At 32.0% G+C, this 22,868-nt stretch overlaps 1 protein-coding gene across 1 annotated transcript; it reads right to left on the bottom strand.

Annotated features, from left to right (window-relative positions):
• Window positions 1-6,232: 6,232 nt before the first annotated feature.
• On the bottom strand, window positions 6,233-22,868 carry LOC107910612 (mannosyl-oligosaccharide 1,2-alpha-mannosidase MNS1). The gene is made up of 14 exons (XM_016838518.2): window positions 22,241-22,868; window positions 21,536-21,583; window positions 21,028-21,159; window positions 20,025-20,137; window positions 14,477-14,542; window positions 14,149-14,320; window positions 12,267-12,356; window positions 11,865-11,989; window positions 11,717-11,782; window positions 10,935-11,043; window positions 10,746-10,844; window positions 9,819-9,899; window positions 9,571-9,741; window positions 6,233-6,848 (listed from the first exon to the last, which is right to left on the bottom strand). Exons 1-14 carry the CDS (start codon window positions 22,397-22,399, stop codon window positions 6,606-6,608), a joined length of 1,674 nt encoding a protein of 557 aa, XP_016694007.1. The 5' UTR covers window positions 22,400-22,868; the 3' UTR covers window positions 6,233-6,605.

Raw genomic sequence — 22,868 nt, 5'->3', positions numbered from 1 at the left:
TTCATTGGATATAGTTGGCATGTCATAGGATTTGTGGGTACTCACCTTTATTTGTGACATTGTCAGCATATGACTCTAGGTGGACTGATTTGTTGGAGTAGATAAGGGAGTGTTAAGCATATGACATTGTCGGCCCGCTCAACTCGGTGGACTGTATTTGATATTTGTGGGAGTTCAGAGATCCGATTATCCGATGTATGATCATTCGATTAAGCCATGAAAATTGTATGCCAATGTATTTATGTATGATTGTTGCTATATCAATTGATGATTGAAAGCCATGAATGATTGATTTTTAGTATTGAAACTGCTTATAGATATTAAATTGACATGTCTAATTATTTTTTGCTAACATTTGATGAATGATTGGATTTGAATTAAGCATGAATTGGATGTTAATTTACTTGTCATTTTTATTAACATTCACAGAGCTTTTAAAGCTTACACTCTCACATTTGTGCAGATAATTGCCGGGGTTGAGGAGCTGAGGAGCCGAGCAAGAAAGTTCCAAAAGATCTAGGCTTGGTAGAGACTTTATTACACATTTAGATATTGTAGTCGGGTATTGTGGAACTCCCAGGATTTAGATTGATTTTGGTTGTAAATGGACTTTGGACATTGGACATTTATTTTGAATGGTTTTATAATAATTTTGAGACATGTTTGAGTTTAATTATTGATTGATTTACGGTGTATTATTGATTGATAACACAGTGTGTGAAGCATGAGATATACACTAACGATTGTTTAAATGAAGCTTCCACAGAGTGGTTCACTAGTGACTAAGGTACGCCACTTGTTTGATTTATTCGGTGTTTGTTATGCATGAAATTTATTGCCTAATTCTATTTAATTAAGGCTTAATTGATGTCCATAAATTCAATTGAAGGTGTATGTATATATATATGTTAATTAATCGTAGTTAAATCACGTTTAACTGGTCATTAAAATATCCAAAATCGGGTTTCCAAACGAGTTTTTCAAAAAAATAGGTGCAATGGTTTTCACACGGGCGTGTGAGGGGTTGCATACGGGGGTGTGAGGGGTTGCACACGGGAATGTACGTAAGTGACACGGGCGTGTAGAAACTGGAGCTATCGCATAAAAGCGTGTGCGATCTGCCAAAAAGTTTTTCACGGCACAAATACGGGCATCTAATGACAAACGAGTTGGGGGAAACAACCGTGTGGGGTTTGGGAGGTTTGAATTTTATCTTTTTAAATTGGTATTCTAATTTGTTTAAGTTACGATTTAGTCTTGAAAATTGATTAGTCTAATTAGAGCCCTAGATGATAAGGAAACTTGGTAATAATTTAGGATTAGTCTTGTAATGGGTAAAATTTGATAGAAACACACTTAATTTGTAGCTCGGAGTAGGTCCTGATAGTTTGTATTTGTTACAATTTAGTCCATAATAGTAAAACTTGAATTAGATATAGCAAACGAACTCAATTTAAGCTAAAATTTTTAGGCTTGCATAATTTTGACTAAAATAAGGTTGGTAAACATTTAGATATAAAATCGAGTTAGTTTTACCATAGGTGGTAAAATGATGAAAATGCCCTTGGGTTAAATTACATAGGAAAAATTTAAAATTGGCTCATAATTTGCTTCTGCATTAATAAATAACTAATAATTAGATAAGATTGAGGTGTTATAAGGTCGGGTGTGTCTTGGCTGGTCGTTAGCCGGAGAGTTACTTAGGTGGCTAATGTAATGCTTCGAATTTGGGTCGTTCCATCCTCATCGGGTTTGGGGTGTCACAATAGGGAACCTAACGATGTGGTTGAATTTTTGTAGGGAGACGATAATGGCCCAACCTCGAGGAAAACATCATTTAGAATGGGTGTCGCAACACTAATCCCAAGGAAGTCGCAACACCAAACCTTTCACCTTCAAGACGCGAAACTTCAACGAAAAGTCAACATGGAAGCTTACTGTCTTAAGAGTCACGATACCGAAGGATGAATGTCGCAACACCAAGCCAACATCACGATACCAAGTCTCCAAAGTCGTGATATCCCTAAAGATGTTGAAGTGAAGAAATTGCGGCCAAACCTAGTGATGTCGCGACATTAAGATCCCTAAGATAACCAAGTTAGCTACTGTTTTGGGTGTCGTGACACCATTGCCTAGCGGGTGAAAAATTGCAGGGGCAATTTTGTGCCCAAACAAGCTTAAGTCTTTTTTTTTTCATTTAAGGGCATAATGGTCAATGTTAGTTAAAGCTTAGTAGACTATAAATACTATTTTATAAGCTTTGGAAGAAAGATTTTGTTGGATGAACATTTGTTCTTTACTTTTCATATTTCTTAGTTTAAGTTTTTATTTTATTTTTATTTTTTCTCTTCTTTTTCTTTTCTTTTTGTTTTTGTTGTAGTATTTTTGTTTCTTGATTTTTGCTGGAACATTATGGATGGAACGTATTAAAATCTCGTGCTTCATCGTATGTCTATCTATTAATGAGTATTTTCTAAACCCTTATCTTTTATATTTTATGCCAACCATGAGTTTGTTAAAATGCTTGTGTGGAATTTAAGTTCAATTATGTGATGAATTGTTTTATTGGTTGATTGATGAATGGGTTGTTTAGCTAAGTTATTATCTATACCTCGATTTGTTGTTTGCTCAAGTATATTAAATTGCATATTACGCTAGAATTGATACACTTGAGTAGGATTTTGATAGACGAGATGAAAAGAGACCCTATTGTGTAGGATTTTGATACACTTGTATCAAATAGTGAGACTGAGAGGAGATCTATATGCCTAAGGGAGACTGAAAAGAGAGCATAAGTGGTATATTTTAGTTTAGGATGAGACCGAGAGGAGATTCCTAGTTACAAGTAGCAAACAATATAATCATCATAGGTTTATTAACTTAGTTAGTAATCCATGACTCATTCAACCATCATTTCAATCCATTTGCATTGTTTTTAGTAAAAAGGAAGAAAGTTTAGTATTTTTATTTGTTAATTTAGATATAGCTCAAGTTTTATTTTATTTGAACTTGCATTAATAATTTCTGACTTGATTATATTAGTACATGCTTAACTTGTAATTAGCTTGATAAACACATTTACCAATTTGACAATCCCTTGGATTTGATCCTTTGAATACTAAGGTGTTCCATTATAACACTACAAATATTACAATTGACATGTCACACTTGCAATAAAGCCACTAGATATTTAAGTATAAAAGTGTTGATTCATAGCCTTAGTGCACACACACCGAGACATAGTTAGAGACTCCGCTGGAAATGCTAGAGGTGCAGAAAATTGATATGAAGCCTGTTGAGTAATCAATGGTGCTACCACCTATGAGAGAGGTGGGTTATCCATCGGACCTTTTGGGAAAAGTAGTGATGCAAACTAGGCAAAGACACAATGGCCCTTTCAAAGTTTTGAAGTTCTGAAGCAAGTAAGTCGAGGGGCTTACAAACCAAAATTAGCGGTAATACTCAAGGTCAACCCGATGTTCAATGTAAGTGTGCCAAAGCCTATTTGTGTAGATCAAGGGAATCCCGATTGAGGCAAGTCATAATGGTGGTAAGAGTAGTGGCCTCTTACTATTGAGATGTACAAGAGAGAAATACAAATTGAGTTAGGCAACGACGGAGACTTAAGCCGAGGCAAATGTTTCGAGGGAAGAAACTACTCGACAAAAAGGCTAGTTGAGAATCAGTCAATGCATTGAGGCAATTCCAATATGAGTCAAACCACTGTCATTCTGAGGACACGATGAGGGTGTCATGAGAGAGGAATGTCACTGGCCACGGACCAAAGCCCATGACAAATGCACACGGAACGTGCCATGGAGGTCAATTGATCAAACGGGGCTTATTTAACCCACTTGAACTTGTTTGATTCATGAAACCCATGGAGAAGCCCATCTACTTGAAGCCTTGGTAACCTTGTGAAACACTAAGTAAACTAAAGTTACTAGGATAATTATTGTAAATCCTAAAGAATAAAGATATATACAGTTTCAATCCCTTAGGACTTTTATCTTGTAGATAGACACTAATCTCAACCGTTGATGTAATTTGATATGTATCGTTGGATCTGGGAAGCTCAACTATAAAGAGAGGCCTTCCCTCATTTGGTGTGTGCTATTTTTTTGTGACTTTTTTGTTTTTTTTTACTTTTTTTCTCTTTTGAGTTTATTTTCGCTTTGTTTCGACGCCTTAGAGAATTTCTCAAGAATCATCATTTTTCTAGAGTAAAGTTGATTTAGGTGGATTTAAACCCAAAAAATTGTCCATGGCTGTGCAATTTTCTAGATTAAAATTCTAGTCCCATGAATTTACATCTTGATAATCTAATACTCAAACAAGAAGATAAAGTAATCTGATTAGGAATTATTTGGTCATGTTGTCAAATTAGTTTTTTTTATTCCCTTTTTATTTAATTATGGGCTTGGTGTTATTTTTTTGTTTGGACCGATTGATTTTGTGTAATGCTTTTTTTCCAATTTGGGCTAGATAAAATTTGGCCCAAAAATAAATAAAAAAACCCAGTTTAGCTAGTTTTTTTAATTAATTCATCCGATTCACTATTGACAGTTTAATAACTATTTAATGTCATTCGCAATTAGAACTACTCAACAACTACATTCGGACCAATATCCGATCAATTTTTAATTCAACCGGTACAATTGATCGGTTCAGTCCGGTCCGATTTAAACAACATAGGTATGACCCAAGGTAGTCAATACCAGATTGTTGGGTGTACCATTTTTGTCTTGATACTAGCACATACTAGTATCGGCATGTTTCTATGTACCATTTCAATTTTATTTATGTTTAAATATTTTTCACATATACAATCTCATTTTTAGTTTCTTGATAAATTATATACAGTTAAATATTGTATATATTATTTTGATAAAGAAATTATATATCATATATACATGTAAATATATCTCAATTATATCCATATAAACATGTTTATTTGTAAATATAAATTTAAAAATTATTAATTAAGTTCAATAATTTAATTTAATAACTTTTAATTTTAAATGTAATTACAAAAAATTAAAATGTTTAAGATAAAAAAATTAAAAATTAATTTAAAAACATCAAATTTTGTATCAACTAGTATATAAAGTACAAGTCGATATTAACGGAAAGAGACCAAAACACAAACAAAACATCTACCTGCTATCAAATTAGGACCGAAGTGATTCATTACCAACCGATATGACCAATATCAATTCAATATCAACTCTCATGGTATAACTCTATGCTTCATGTTGAGTTAATTATTTATTTATACAAAACTTAATCTCTGCTTTGGTTCCCAAAAATTTACTCCATCTATTTTACAAAATTTAAAATTCAACAAAATTATTATCATTGTTAAAATTCTTTTACTACATTCACTAGCATGACATTTTAAATTTTTTTTAAAGCATTCACTTTTGTAATAATGAAAGAAGAATAATGTTAAAATGTTTGTAAATCATTTTCTTAAAATCACCCATTTGAATTCGTTACGATAAAATAATTTTTTTGTGGGATAATATTTTTAAGAAAAAATGTCATTATTGTTGCAATTAAAATATATTTAGACCAAGTAATGATGTTAATAAGTAGAGGACCAAATTATATAAAAAAAATTAAAGTACATGGATTAAATTCAAGTCTCAACATAATTTAAGAATCTAAACTAAAATTAAACCATTATCTTATAATGATAAAAAAAAGAGCATAACAAACCCAAAAAAATGTGTCAGATTCTAACGCTCTGAGGACATTCAAATTATATATAACCATATAACATTTTAATTAAGAAATTAACAATATTAATTATTTGGACAACTAATAACATTATAAAAAGAAATAGGAACAAAACTATATTGGAAATTAAAGTATATAAATCAAACCTCATATTTAGGCATAAAATAAGGCTAAAATTGAAATTTAAAAATCGTACACTTTATATAGATTATTATATAGATATACCTAGATCAATCTATCTACCCAACCCAATAACCTGACCTATAAGAGTAGAGCTTTAGACAACAAACTTAACAAATTCAAACCTGCCAATCCAGCTCGAGCCAAAACTTGATTAAAAGATTTGAAAAACTTCTGATTATATAGCCTAAATCCAACGCATGGACATGTCTAATCACATCATCCTATGTCAATTGTTTGATTCAAGGACCAAAAAGGACGGGAAAAAATAGTATAAAAAATGAACCAATTGGTTTTGGATGACCAATAGTTGAGATGTAAAACTGCAAATTGTAAATATTGGGAAATAACATTCTTTTACACAACGCCCGTCAAACTTGTGTTAGAAAAATCCTGGAGAAACGATTGCAAACTTGTTGCCTAAGCTCTATGCTAAATATCCATTTTAAAAAGGTAAAATTGATAGCATACAGGCATTTCAATCCACGTGAATATAATGATACAACAGTTTACACTAACCTGGAATGAAGGATTTGGTCGAGCTGCACGCTTCTCTGTTAGAAACTAGAGAGTCACTCTTCTATCCATTTCAAGAAATGATATCATTATAAAGTAAGGCTTGTCGTCTATTTGAGGATTAAAATCTCATAGTTCAGCAAGGAACAATAAACTGGAAACAAATCCTAATTACCACCCAATCGACCAGTTTTCCTGCTTCGTATTTTGATCACAGGTTTATGTTGCCCTTCCAATGCTGCAAGATTTGCATCATTGCGGTTAACGATTCGTAAAGGGTGCGCTTCTGTGTTGAATACCCACTCATCCAATGGGATGACGGTAGGTGGTGAGAAAAGAAGATAAAGATATTTCAGCGTCTCTGCAAGAAAAAAACTTTGCATCTTGTTGTCTTTTACACCAGTGTTAACCTGAGAAAACCATCAAATAACATAAATGAATCACGACAACAATAAACATCAAACATTGGATGGGGTTAGGCAAATTTAATATCCTAGAAGATACTGGTCGCTGAAGAATTTTCTACCGTTAAGAATTATAGTGATTGATAGTTCAGTTCATCAAAGAAAGATTAAAACCTTTTAGCTCATCAAAAGGAAACTGAAATCTTTGGACTCTTCGAGAGAAACCCAAATCTTTTTAGGTTTTTCCCTTTCTTTTGGGTATCAATTCTGCTCTTGGGGTTTTATTATTTCATACTTCAAATAAGGATCGGTCTAACTACAAAAAAGAGGAAACCTATTCTTAAACGGAAACTACATCAACCAAACTAAAAATATAATCAAGAAATAAAAACATAATCTAATCCATAATTAAAGAACCCAAACTAAAGAACTTCCCCAGCATAAGTTTGGCCAGTAACATTCATAAATTTCGGTTGTTAGATTTTAGATATTCTATTCCTTTTAACACTAGAAAGTAAATTACAAAAAAACAACAATGAAAAACAAACTTATCTACCTTTCTTAAAATTAGTTCCCATGTCACATGAGTAGCACCTAGATTTACGTGTTTATTTTTTAAAAAAATTATTAAAAATATATATTTTCCTATTTGAATATGAATTGGTCTAATTTATAATAAGAGTCGATTTTGAAAAATACTTACGAAAATAAAATAACATTTTAAAAGTAATGAAAATAAAGAAAAGGGGAAACAACCTATAGTAAAATATCAAGTAATAAGATCCAATAAATTTTCATTCGAGTATGAGTAGAAATTTCACCTACAATAGCCATTACTTTATACTTCCTTGCATTTGAAACGTAATGGAAAATGATAGTCACTATTATTAAAACTAAATAATAGTAAATTATGGAATATTAAATAATAATAACTAGACAACTCAAATAATAATGAAAATCATATCTTTATTTATGATGGAAACAAAACCTATTAAATACTGCTAAAATATGCTTTTTTCCATAAGTTTTTAGATGTTATTTTGAATAAAATGTCTTCTCAGTGCATATATTTATAATGCTAAATAACACTAATTAAGTTATAATTAATCTAGAATAATAAGTATAATTTAATATAGATCCAAAGTCTAATTAAATGATAATAACTATTACATTGATAATTAAAACATTATTAATAAAATAATTATAATTATAGTTATAATTATTATATAGATAATTTGTTAGGAATGTAATTTTATTGATTTAAAAAATATGAGAAATATAGATAATACAAAATACTAATTCTTAATTAATCAATTTTTTCTCTTAATTTCTCAAATATACATGAATCATACTATTTGTTAAGTCAAGATTTGTGTTGAATCATATCGATTTTGGTTAGACGCAATTAGTATTTATAAAAATTTAGTATTTAATTTAATCATAAAACATATTTATTTTCTTGAGTTTTAAAATATAAATTAAGAATAAATAAATAAACTTATACATTATAGATTAGATTACCAATATATTGATTTAATCTTTATCATATTTAAAATAAAATCATATCTATATATAAAATTCTATTTTTATTATATTTAATTTATCCAATTATATTTAATGAGTTGATAATTTTATTAATTAATAATAAATTATGTTATTCTTTTTAAGTACAACCTTTAAAAGATCTGACCAAATTAACTAATTTCACATTAATATACTATTATATTAATTAATATTATTTTTATTATGATCACACAATAATACTAATAAATTATTATTCTTATGTCAATTTAGTAATATAATTAACAATAAAGAGTATTATCATCAGTTTAAAAGTTTCTTCAAACTCGTGCTTATAAATATATTATAAATCCTGAACTGTTGACATATAACAAGGATGAATATGTAAAACTGTTGACAAACACTAGAAAGGAACGTAAATAAAATAAACATACTGCCCAAAGAAAAAGTTCCATGGAAGTAGTTCACATTACAACTTTTTAATATGGACCCTAAACTATTAGGTTTCATCAGCTTAATGCCAATAAAAAGAAACAATTCATATTTTGTTATCTAAACATCACAAACAGATTCAAATATTCATAAACAAAAAGCAAAAAACTTAGATTACGCAAACAAGATTCACCCACAGTATAATGCCAAGTCAATATGACATGACACAAATAGGGATTAAGATGTTCCAATTCATATTCAATATCAGACACTAAGTTTAAATCTTTTTAGGCCATTTACATTATAGGTCATTTTTTAATAAAAATTTACCTGATAAAAGAAACTTGTATGTTTGTGAATCTGATGGCATACATAGAAGCTCTATCTCTCCCAATTTGGAGGATGATGAAAATTTGGTTTCAAGGAACTTAGAGGGATAATGCTTTTCTCTTAGTTAGCCTATATATAGCATGCTAAAACAAAATAATTTCTCCTCTCCCTTCATTTCCTTTGTACTTTTCCTTTCCCCTCAACCCAAACACTGTGTTAGGGGGCTAAAAAAAGAAATTAACATTTCAAAGGAAACAAGAAAGTAATCAGGCACTAAGCATATACTTATGACCAATCTAGCTAAAGTACCAAAATGCTCTGCTGAGCATCTTATTGCTTCTTTCTTTTATTAAAAACTGTGATCTTTGAAAGGATCAAAAGTACAAATATAAACACAAAATAAATAAATAAACAATAGTGCTGGGGGTTTTGACAGAGAACTTACATCCTTCAGTCCAACATATCCAGATTCTATCCGGGAGTTCTTTTCAAATGCCTGAAATATATTCCAACCCCACTCTTGATATGTCTTATTACCAGTTAAGCGCCACAAATAAAAGAGTGATTCAACTGTCTCTGGTCTCAATATGTTCCAGGATGTGCCCACCGTCATGTCCTGAAAAGTTTACGCTTATAACTGTCATCATATAATATGATAAGAGCACATATATCACTAGAATAGTGGGAACTTACCTGCCCCGGATTAAAGAAATAATTCTCTCCGGCTAACTTTGTTGGTGTGGATTGGTAGAAACTGTAACAGGTCCAAGCAAGCTACATAAGAAAAAAAAAAATCAATAGCTGAAGATCAGCTGCTGTTTAAATGGATCATACAGGGGTAACCAAGTATCAGGAACCCAACATATTTATAAACCGCTCATGTGTGCTCAAAGCCACCCATTTTACACCCTCACATGAAGACACTATATTTTACATGACTTTCCCTAAATGAAATCAGTAATAAACGAGATAACTGCAATTCACACTCTTAATCAAACTCTTAATCACCATACACTATACCTAGGACTCCATTTAAGAAGATAATGCTACATGGAAAAATGAAAGGAAATGTGCCTATACCGAGGAAAGTAATCTACAGTGTCAACAGGAGAAGCATTAAGTTCATCATAAATAATAAATTGATTGTAGACTTCTATCAATTTAAAAAAAAAAAAAATCAAATGGACAATTTCATTGCTGGGTGTCAATTTGCACAAAGGGACAAAATTTCTTTGATAAAAAGGCATGAAGAATCCTCCTCACATTGCAAACCTTATAGCAAAAAATAGTTTGATTTTCCTTTCAGCAAGCCACAATCATAACCCATCCAGTTTACTCCTCCTTAAAGCTGGGAATGACATGAAGGCTTAGGTTATGAAACTACTTTTTTGAGTTTTAACCATTAAAGGAACACTTATTTATTATTTTTTTCGAGTTTTCCTTCACAACATTAGCAGCAACCTTGGTCATCTGCTGATCTCATGGATGACATCAACTTTCTGTCCCAGAACCAGTTTGACATTTGTCAAAGGAACATCCGAGAAAAAACATAAACATTTTTCAGTAGCATGATCAAGGTGAAAGCATTTTAAGCTTAGTATTTCAAGCCATTAAAAATACCTCTTCAGCAAGTGAAAGAAATTTCTTTGCCTCATCAGGACCATAACCAGATGAACCTAAAGCCAACATTCCTGGAGCAAAGCATGCTAATTCATCCATCTGCAAAAATATGAAATGTCAAAGCAAGAAGTGAAACAATCCAACTATAAAATAACAATGCCACACTAGAGCCACAGTAACTCATATTACCTTGTCTGTCAGTGAATCCCCATTTTTCTCACAGATATATGCAAAAGATGATGGCGTTGATCTTCTAATTAAGCTTAGTAGACCTTTCATTGATGTTTCCCACATCTCTCTACATCCAACATTCCCCAATGGAGTTCTCTTATCAGAAAGCTAAATCAAAATAAATAGCTGAGTATTGCATTAAAATCAATGTGCTTAAAGCATGAAAACCAAATTCATCAATAAAGATGTTCAACATTTTGCTTCTTGTTCAAGCTATAACAATTTTTTTTTTTGTGTGTGTGTGTGTGTGTGTTCAAAAGTCTGTAGAAAGTCCCCCAAGGATTTATCTCAAGCACCTGAAACTATCCTTCACCAAGTCTTTCATTTTATTTTCATACTAACTTCAGATCCAAACACACACACACACACACACACACACACACACACGCACATAAAGTTGGAAGTGACATCCATTTGATATTAATAGAATGCATTGGAACCTTGTCATATTCTGCATGAGCCTAAAGATGTGCCAACAACAAAATGTGCTTTCTTTATAAGGAATTTGAATAAAATTAGCACAAGTAAACCCAAAATCACTTAGCGAACAATGATTTGATTTCAGAAATCTTATGTTAAGCATAAACTTGATTATGCAGGATGGAAGGAGGCTAAGCTCCTTCAAAGTATTAACATTTAAAGAAATATGATTTTAACATCCAATGGATAACCATAAGCAGCTATTAATAGCAGCAATTCAAAAAATGCAAATAGAGAAAAGAGAGATGATGGAATCTCACCTATAAAGCTTTAATGATGATGTTTTGTTTCCCTGTATCCAGGCTTTGAGCAGATATTCATAGAAGCTGCAATAAACTTATTAATATTATGCAGAACCTCAAATAGAAAAAAAAAATTGACCAAGGCTGATTTTCAAATGGTAAATACCTGTCACCCATAGCACCAAAGGTTATAGTGGAGTATGAACCAGTTGCAGTGTCAGGATTAATATAGATGGGAAGCAAACCATCGGCCGGAAAAGTTTTATTAAGCGCAACTATAACCTTCTCCACCTAATGCATCAAAAGACGAGCAAATTAATTATCCACCTTGGCAACCAATAGGCACTTGAACAAAAAGTTTTCCCCTCAAAAGAGCCAATGGTGGTCCTTTCAGCATAAACTTTCATTTTTTTTTAAAAAAACAAAAAAAAACAAGGCTTCTAAAATATGGCTATAGCAATTAGCACCATACTGAAGTCTGATATCTGATATCAATAAAGCAGTCCTACCACAACAATCAGAAAGAAGGTCTGTAACATACACACATGTAAGCATGAAAGGAGTATACCTTCTCCTGATACTTGGGATCTCCTGTTCTTTGAGAAAGAGCAATAAACTCCAGTTGCTCAGTCCCTGAGTCTGCAAGAATACTTTGACCCTAGGGAACAGAGGGAAAAAGTAAACTCAATGAAATAAATATGTGATACCAGCCCCAAATTCAAATAAAGGAGATTTCTGCTTAGGAGGTAAATTTTCTACTAGCAAAACGACAAACTGCCATATAAAGGACAACAAAAGACCTAACAAGTTACTTGCCAAAAATAGACACAGAATAATCTCTACGGCACATGGTCTCATTTGTTGGATAGACAAATAATAGTTTCAAGTCAAATTCAATTGGGATTTAATTTCAATTAGAGAAATCAACTAAATAAATACTTTTGCATAATGCCACTCAAACCAAACTCATGTTCCACTAAGTCTTCAGCGATGTTAGTGATGTCTGGTGCAAAAGGATTTGTTTACATCAGCCAAAGTCACATGATGATAGAAAATTCCATACATTGTTTAACAAGCTTAAAATATATATTATTAACTGGCATTAAAAAATTATTTCCATCCATTCAATCAGTTAAACTATTCTGAAGTTTAAGTTCTATCAATAATAACTAAAAGCAATGTTGTAAGAACCAGACTGGTGCTCGAATCAGTCAGACCACCACTTCCTAGTTCAACTATATATCTACTTCAAAAATAACCTTTATCAAATCCGAATATAATACATAGAAACAAAATAAAACCCAATAATACATCATTTCATTTGACACCTTTTTAAGGTTTCCTTCACTTTTCCAATTTCTTCCCTTGGAATATTACCGCAAAAAATCACCTGTATCAAAACCGAATACAATAGAAATCTTTCCTCTCTATCTCATCTCCCTTCTCATGTTTCCAGTTCTCCCCCTTACTTTATCCTTTCCACTTTTTCCATTAAAACTTTTCTTCTCCTACACCCCCTCCCCACCACTCTAATCTCTCCCACCCATTATATGTTGCCAAAATACCCTTTAGAGAACAAATTTGAAATCTTTATCAGGGGAAGTTTCAACCTCATGAGTCTTGTCTCTCCTTCATTTCTTGTTTATGCCAAACAACCACTTAAAAACAAGAAACGTTTTTAACATTTTGGAAAAGTAGATAAATTTTAGATCTATACTATCAACTTTTTGCCTTATTTTTGTCGTTTTTCTACTTCTTATGGATGTCAGGTATTTTTGAAATATCCAAATCTTGACTTCTATTTAGATTAAACCTGTTTTATTTATTCTGTTTCCTAGGTTTTAAACAGTTCATAGCAGCTCTTTCAATTTCCGGCTCCATGGAGGAAGTTGAATCGCCAGACCAACCGGTCCGCACCGATCTCAACAACACTAACTGGAAGTCACCATCATATGCTAGCTCATTTTCATTCGTTTCCAGATTTAATAAGAGGTTGCACATAACCATACACGTATTTCTTTTAAAGTGCATTTGCACTGTTCGTTTATTTTAAGGTAAAGCTAATAAAACAACTAAAAACTAAAGCAACCAAAGGAACACCTAAGTTGTGCATGCTTTTATGTGCTTTGACAAAAGTGTCTAGGTGCAAAAGCATGCACATTGTCAAAAACATCCTCGCCCAAAGCAAGGCATCTTTGTTAATTTGCCACTAATGCTAGGTGCACACCTTTCTATGCTTAGTAATCATGGTTCGGATTATAAAAAGATGGCTATTGGATGGGGGCCATAACTTGTTGGTCCAACAATAGAAAAACAAGCTTCCAACTATTATAAGCTAGAGAAGTCATAATCTAAGCAACCTAGCTTATCATGTATATGAAAAAATCTTTCAGTGCAATAGCATCAAGGTGTGTAAATACTAATAAACAACAACAATGCAAAAAAATTACCCCAGCCCATCCAGGGTTATGTGCATTTCCACGAGCCAAGTTGATAACATTATAAGGGATCCCAGTAGTAGTATCCCAAGCAGGTAGTAATCTATCTGCAATATCTCTAGCTTTTTCGAGGAAAACGTTGTCCCTTGAAAGATCATATGCACTAAGAAGCCCACCTACAACTCTGAATTTTCAATTAGAATATGCAGGACAAATAGTCAGATATCACGGTCAGTTTAAAAATAAAACAAAAGAAAAAAATTATTTAGATGGAAAAAGGACAATAACTCAAGATTTTCTCGATGGAAGAACTGATGCACATATAAACTAAAAAAGCAACCTTATGGTTGTCTCGAAAACACTGGCATCATAGTCCTTGTTAAAATCCAATGAGTTTGCAACCCACCTGCAAACAGTAGCACCAAAGCACCTATCAATAGTAATTTAACAATAACCCCCTCTAGGAAAACAATATTGCATGTTATTTATACTTGTGAACTAATGAAAAACAGAAAATGGTTGAAGCACTTGATGCTTCCATGCTCTCTAGAACACCAATGATGATAGTTCAACATAATAAAAATGACCTAAATACAACAGTCCTGTATATCTTGACTAGGGGAGCATGGTGTGACAATCAGATGTAACATTATTCAACTCAAATAGTTTAAATCAAAATAAGAAAACGATAGTCAATTAGAATTAGTGGTGTTGGCATAGACAACTAGAACTATGGTATTAGCACAGGCAACTCGGGGGATACATACAGGTAGGTTTCCTTGTAAACTAGTACATGTAAAGGGAAAAAGAAAAAGAAAAAAGTGAGCATCTAAAAGAAAATGATAAGAACAAGAAAGATATATAGATTCAATCAAGGATCTTGGTGGCATAAGAATGAATGCTAAGCATGCTGAAAGATACTTGACAAACATACAAAAAAAGTGAGAAGGCTAAAACGTGAAGGGAGATAAATTACGAAAATTATTTACATGACATGAAAACCAATTAGATTTTGCCCCATATCTATTTTCATTGTTCTGCATATTCAAGACTTAAAAGTATAGCAATCTAAGAGTTTCTTATTTGTTAGCCTTGATTTTCAAATGTTTTGATATAACAAAATTTAACTTAAAATTCTCCTAAATCAAACTTGCAAAACTCATGACAAAATATTAGAAAATTATTTTCAAATGATACTCATAAATTGGACCAATGTGTTTTAAAATATTTCTTATAAGTTAAAATTCCAAAAGAATTTGAAAAATATCCTCTAAAATTTACTCATAAATTGCATTGAAACAAGTCTAACAATAAGCCATCTTGTGCTTTCAAGGGAGTTGTACCACAACAAAGGCCCAGTTGTATTGATACAACTAGAGTTGTATCCATACCCTAGGGGCCTTGTGGCACAAGTCCCACAACTTACTTCTAAAGTTTTCCTTGAGACTTGTATTGATACCTAGGAGGAGTTCTGTTGACAGATGTCTAATAGTAAGCTTTCTTCATTTTTCCCTATGACTCGTAGCAGTACAAGCCCAATTGTGGTGATATCACAAGCTCCAACTACTATACTTTCAAGCAGTTATATTGATACCAAAACACTTGTATTGGCACAAGTCCTCTACAGAGTGCAATTAATGCGTAAATTCAATGCTACAACTGCTCCAATTTGTGCCTAACATCTCCAAACTTGAAAGGGTATAAATACGGTTCAAGGACTTAATAATGATAACAAGAAACAAGTTCATAAAGTCTATTGTGCAAAAACCAAATTCTTCACTTGTAATTCTCATACTTTTCTTTTACACGCTTGTTTTTTCATTCTCTTTCAATCTTTTAAATGTTATATATTCATTTTGGTGAGTATAATTGTTGTATATCAACCTTTAAGAGGTATTCTTTATTTGATTATCCATTTCTCAAATTTGTGAGGGTTTATTTAAGGTTCTTTAGTAGAAAACCTTAAAGAGGAAGTGGCTCTACCTCGCCCATCAAAAAATAATGTTATAAAGGTTAAATTTGGTCCTTAAAAAGGATATTAGTGAATTTGGGAAGTCATTAGTTCTGAAGAGCTAAAGCAGTGGAAATAAACAATTGGGGCCGAACCACTATAAATCATTGTGTCATTTTTATTTTCCATCTTTTTTCCAAAATTTTGTTATCACTAATTCATCCCCTCTTGGTGCATCTTGAGCTTTATACTATTAAAAAGGATAGGTGATCTACAATTTCCCTTGACAAAACAAGCATATATAAAGGTTTGGGTCAACCAAAGGTTCAAGCTTAACTACTCAAAAACAAGAGCATGTATATTTTAAACTCTTTCCTATCCCTAATTTGTCATCTCACAAATGGATTCATGGTGGAATCGTCGAAATTTATTCTCTGTCGCACTAACAATGCACTGAAAAACCAATAGTGTGCCCTTTAAATACCATAAAACCCTATAAATAGCATCAAAATGCTCATGACCATGCACATAAATTGGGTAATCACGCTTATAGCAAAGGCTATGACTTGGCTGTGTATATGACATAAAAGGAAGTCTCTCAACAAGCCCTTGATACTGTGCAACAAATGTAAAGGAGCCTTCCTTTCACCTGTCAAGTATCCCACCATTTCGCATCCTCTAATGTACATACGAATAGGTTGTGAACAGTATAGGAAATTAGTGTAGGAAATTATCACCATTCAAGCAAATGGTCATAATTTGAACGATGTGGAAATCTATGCTAGTCTTAATAGGATTGACTATTGTTTTGGAGGAAAGATTTTCTAGAATAGTAGTGGACCACATAAAACATGCTGGCAAAGAATGAAGAGTAAAGGAAAAAAAATCATTGATGCCAACTAGAAGTACAAATATCGGGGAATAAATTATCCAATTCATTAAGTGAACTATTATAAAGTTATAGGCTACATAAATTAGGAATCAATTCACTAGGGAAAAAAAATAACTATTGACAAACTAGACACCTAGCTAAATATCCAATTTACAACTATACATGAATTCTTTCCCAAACAGTTTCAAATCCTTCTATAAAAACAAATGGTTGAACCTTGAAAGATTCTATTCGTGAAATTGAAATTGAAATTAAAAGACACTACACTTCAATGGTGGAAAAGAGTTAAGGAATAATGATCACGTCAAGGAAAGCAAGCAATAGTTGGGAGCACATGAAAAGGAATAGTTTCTGCCAGAAAACTATGCTATAGAACATTATAGAGAATTTTATGTGCTCAAACATACTAGAGAGTCCATTGATCACTACACAATTTAATAAGCAGTTCATTAAAGTTGGTTTGAATGAAACTAATGAACAGCTAATAGCTTGATATTTGCAAGTTTGGATCAAAATATTAGAGACAAACTAGAGACGATTCACGTCTATAATTAGAAGATGCTTAACAAGCCTTACAAGCTGAGGAAAAGGTTTTACACTATGGTGCAAGGAGACCTTTATCTAGTAGAGCAGCTGTCGTTTCTCAAGGCTATTACAATGATAAGAAAATTCCTTCTTCAAGTAAGCCCTATAAAGGAAGTGTAATAGAAACCAACAAAGGCAACATAAGGTAGAGTGAGTTACGAGGTGGAATGCTGTTTTCAGATTGTTTTAGTATTTCTTTTAGCTTAATTTTGCATTTTCTTGTTTTAATTTAGAAATTTTGTATTTGACATGTTTTTGATAGTTTTTAAAAGTTTTTTAACCTATTTTATTTTTCAAGGATTAGTTTAGGTTCTTTTGTAAGTTTAAGGAGCTTTGTAAAAAACAACGTGGAACAAGAAAACAAGTTGCAAAGATAAAAAGGAAGAATTCATATTATAGAATAGGCTACCTTCTAGGCAAAAATAAAAAAGAAGACTAGGTTGCCTTTGCTAGCACACCAAGCCAAAACCTAGGCACCCATCAACTGCAATTAACTTACTAAAACAACATAGTTTTGCTAAAGGCAATTTAGTCTTTTCCATTATGGACATGAATTCTACCCTAAAAAAGCTCGAAAATAATGCAATTGGAGAAAAGGAAGAAAGGAGAAGTCATTTTTAGAATTCTTATGCTTTAGATTAGGTTAGATAACTGTCAAAAATGTTTTCTATACAATTTTTATTTATATTTTGAGATTTCTTTAAGATGTGTTTGGATGAGAGATTTGGAAAAGAAATTTTATTTGTATTAAGGTTTTCAAGATTCTAAAACTAATTCCTCATAATTTTATATAATTTTATTTCAAAATTTATTTTTATTTAATTCTAATATATTTTTTAAAAATTTTATTATATTAAGAATATTTATAAATTTAATTATATCTATATTGAATATTTTTATATTATTTATGTTTAATATCATTATTCTTCCTTTATAATTATTTTTTAATTTGTAAAATTTAAATAATTAGGTAACTATGCTTTTGCATTTTCATCAAACCGAGTGATGCCAGGTTAGTTGCATACCAAGTCAAATACTAGAGTTCACTCTAAAGATCTAGTTATTAAATTATCCAATCTTGGTTAAGACATGCACCAATTATCAACGTTAATCTATAAGATATAGACCAACATTAAAGGAAAGTCTATGAGAGCTAAAGTTTCTTTGTTATTTCCTATTAAGATATGCAGCAATTTAAGGGGTTGCTAAAGAGGCTATAAGCTATACACCAACTTAGCTACCTTAGCACTATAGATTATCCGAGTTGTTATACCAAAAGGATTATTAATCTAACATAGGTTGCTAATACCCATTATACTAAATAATTATCAATCCAATGCTTTTTATGTCATTGATTGCCACTTTGTTAATTTATTTAGTCCAACCCTTAATCGTTCCCGTCATTTAGTTAGTTGATTTGTTAGATTTAGTATTAAGTGTACAGAATAGTTCAAGTGTAGTAATTTTATTAGTATTATATTCAGCAGAGCATTCTTCACTGTGGGTTCGATCCTCGAAATACTTAATTCAATAAATTTATTTCATTATAATTTATTACTTGATACCATCTAGTGTGCTTTCTAGTAATTGGGTTTAATGGTGAAAATTTTATCAGGTTTGCAAATTTATTGGTTTTTTATATGCCAATAACCACATACCAACCATCCTTCAATGAATGTGCAACTTCATTCAATTAATGGAGAACTACTTGAGATGATTTTCCAAAAAGATCTCATTATTTGAATGGTGTAATCAACCTTATGTGCAAATCCTATGAAACCTGAGTGCGTAAGAAGCTTGGAATCTTTTTTCTTTTTTCTATCTAGCATTTTCAAGTTCCTCCCTAGTTTCAAATCTAAAGCCAGCTTGTCTAGGTCTTTTCTAACCAACTCTTGTGAAGCTCATGTCATATACCTTCAACATTCACCCTTTAAAAACAAGAATGTGGTTCAAAGTACTTCCAGAAATTCCTCACACGAAAATCAAAAATGAAGTGTGAACCAAATTAAGTCACTTGCCAAGCACCTTCTAATTTGACTTATGTCTTATGGCTTTCCAAAGAACAAAAGAATAAGCTATGTCAAAGTAAAGCAGCTATTCAAGTAACTGATAATCTACAGAAACAAGTCAATAAAAACAAGCATACCTTCCTTCAGCAACACTCCCTGCTCCCTTTTCAATGTTTAATATAGCAAAACAACATATATAACTACTTATAAATGGTATATCTACATGAAAAGTGGGTTGCCAACCCCTCATTGGTAAAGTAGCATGACATTAATGCCAAACTTACAGTTACACAACTTCATCCAAATCACAAGCACAAGTAAACAAAAATTCAAACTTAAAAGATATTTTTGACAGATGATGAAAGAACGATACAATCTAGCATACAATGAAACAAAACCTTATATTCAAAAACAAAAAAGAAAAAAATTGAATATAGAAAGCTGAACTTACTCTCTTGCTCTTTGAAATTGCTCATCCAGACCCATAATGTATAAAGTATCAAGAGAGTCTATTAGTGTTGCTCCAAGACCACCAAAGCTATTGACACCATCCTTTGCCTGAGGCTGGTGTAGGACACAAAAAAATATACAAAATGAGCATCATTATGAAGAACAATCCAGATTCTTTTAATATATGAAATATCTGCATCAGTTTTAGACTTAAAATAAGTCTGCCTATATCAAACAAACGTCATATTTTAAACAAGCTGAAGTTCGTAAGCATAAATTCCAAGATTTTTCTTTTTTGTTTCCTATCATCCAATGTTTTTCAGAAATTATAAGTTGATAACTACGGCCAAACTGACAACATGCATTCTATTCTACTTCACTGCACTTTTGAATTATTCTCAAAGTTGTTCACATTCAATTCTTTGACACTTCCTTTTAAGTGACATTTATTTGCCAACAAAAACTCAAGCAAACAATGATAATGAATGCAACAGCCACATCACTTCCCATACGACTGGAGTGCAAGGACCTATGAACCTCACGAAATCAATCACTTAAGTTCTTCAAGTAAACTCCTAAAGGTTTGCAAGCGACACAAGCTTTAACAAGTAGAATTTGTATGGCAAACATATTGAGATGATATTCGAGTTAACTGAACTTAATGCTTATGCACAAATTGAACACATAGCTACAAATTATGAAGACAATACCAAATTGCAGGTTTTGGCACAGAAAGCCCCTAGTTTGTTGAGAAAATCATTCGTATTGATTGTTACTCTAATTATCATAACTTTTCTAATGTGACAAAGAATATAATAAGCAGGAAAAAAGCAAGGACAATAGCTACGGATTATGAAGACAATACCAGATTGCAAATTTTGGCACAGAAAGCCCTAGTTTGTAGAGAAAATCATTCATGTTAACTGTTACTCTAATTGTCATAACTTTGGTAAGATGACCAAAAATATGGTACGCTAGAAAAAAGCAAGGACAACTGCTCATACCTGAAGTTCGTCATTGCCCCATGCATACCGCTCATATGAACTCCAGGCATGAACCATAGCTTCCTTAACTTTTTCTCTTCTTTGCATTTCAACGGGATCATTTGGCACTGCCTTACTCTTCAATTCCTCCAGCTGAAATAACCAAATGTTAATACTCAGTCCATGAATCTAGCCAAAACTCACTGCACTGGAACATATATTGAGAGCAACATGACAGAACGGGATCCATGAAGACATAATAAAAGAAGAAAAACAGATAATATAATAAATGTATCACTAATCCCACCATTTTTTACAATATGTTGACAGTGAATTAAAAAAGAATGTCTAAATCTAGAGTCTCCAAACAAATTCATCTACAAATTTGTCATTCAAGAGAAATAAGTCCAAAAGCCCCTCCTAGGAAGGGGAAAAAAAAGGATCAACGAATGCAAAATGTGATCTTTTACATTTTTTTAGTAAGTGTGAAAAAGAATGCTTAACTTGAGCATGCTAAAGTTGCTCTTACCATATCTCGTAATCGATGCACTTCATCAGTTAACTTGGACACTTCAACCTGGACGTCAGTAGGAAATTTGTTATACATAGGCATTTAAAAACAATATATCTCCTATAGCCAGTGCGTATCCACTTCAAATGAGGAATATGAACACAGCAGCGTTCACCTATCATTGTCGCAAATTCATAACAAATACCTACTTCAATTTTTAAGCCATCAAATCCATAAAAACCATACTTTTAGTACTTCCAATCTTTAAAAACAACAAAATCAGGATTGCAAGAATGCATAAAGAAAACGCTTTATAAGATTCTACACATTCAAAATTTGACAAAGCCTCTGCTAATTTCCTAACTATAAAATAGTGAATCAAACCGCAATTCGTCCTCACAAAAACCAACATCAAATTACAAAAAAAAAAAAGAAACACTATCGAATTTACGAGCTCTCGATTCAAAACCAAAATCCGTCTATATTACAGTAACAATATTAGAATTGTAGCAATTAGTGCATACAGATCAGCAGTCGATTATTCCCCGTTCATGGTCTAACAAATCTAATTCCTTCCTTTTAAAAAAATCCAATTCCTTCAATTTCACATCAACTTAAGAGATAGTAATTTATTTTTCCCAAAAAAATAAACAAAAACAGAAAGAAGAAAACACGGCGATTCATAAAATTAAAGAATAAAAAATAAAAGTACAAGAAGTTTACCTCGTGTTCTCTAACGAGAGTTTGACGATCCCAAACGAAAAAAGTAGCTGAAACAAAAACAATCAAAAGCAAAGCCAAACGCTTCGGTCTTTTCAAATAATACGATGGATTACAGTATCTAAATTTACTCGAAGACGACGATGATCTAATCCTCGCCATTATCTAATTTTTCTTTAAACAAGAATCGGATCTTCAAAAACAAAAGTATTTTATAAATAATAAGAAGGAGAATCTTGAAAGACAAGGAAGGAAGACCGATAGACCTGAAAATGGAAAAGGAAGAAATAGACAAACGAACAGGGAAAAATGTTTTAAGTAGAGAAAAATAACAAAACTAAAATGACTTTATCTGGTTTGAATTGGTTATGAAAAGGTCGACTTCAGTTTTATAGAGTGGTGTTGAATAGTCTATATGGTGGAAATAGAGTAGTCAAGTGATAACATTAACAACATGTTTGGTTTGAGAAGCACGGATTACAGCCTAATTTGGCGGACCTATCATCAAATTAATGTTTTGGTTGATTGTATTGGACTATTAGAATTTGTGTTGAATAGGGTTTTATTTAGGGAAAAGACCTCCTTTATTTACCATTGATTAGACATTCAACTTTATCGAGAGGATGAAAAC

The sequence above is a fragment of the Gossypium hirsutum genome, chromosome D02 (assembly GCF_007990345.1).
Source record: "Gossypium hirsutum isolate 1008001.06 chromosome D02, Gossypium_hirsutum_v2.1, whole genome shotgun sequence".
Taxonomy (NCBI): Eukaryota; Viridiplantae; Streptophyta; class Magnoliopsida; order Malvales; family Malvaceae; genus Gossypium; species Gossypium hirsutum.
Note: the sequence above shows the minus strand (reverse complement) of the source record. Positions and strands in the feature narration are given on the sequence as shown.

Excerpts from the sequence above, each read along its gene's own strand:
- LOC107910612 (XM_016838518.2), bottom strand. The coding sequence starts at position 22,399 with ATGGCGAGGATTAGATCATCGTCGTCTTCGAGTAAATTTAGATACTGT. Across the intron at positions 11,044-11,716 it reads TCATCATTAAAGCTTTATAG|AGAGATGTGGGAAACATCAA; the intron begins GTGAGATTCCAT and ends TGTTGGATGTAG. Across the intron at positions 9,900-10,745 it reads TTCTTTCACTTGCTGAAGAG|CTTGCTTGGACCTGTTACAG; the intron begins GTATTTTTAATG and ends TTTCTTATGTAG.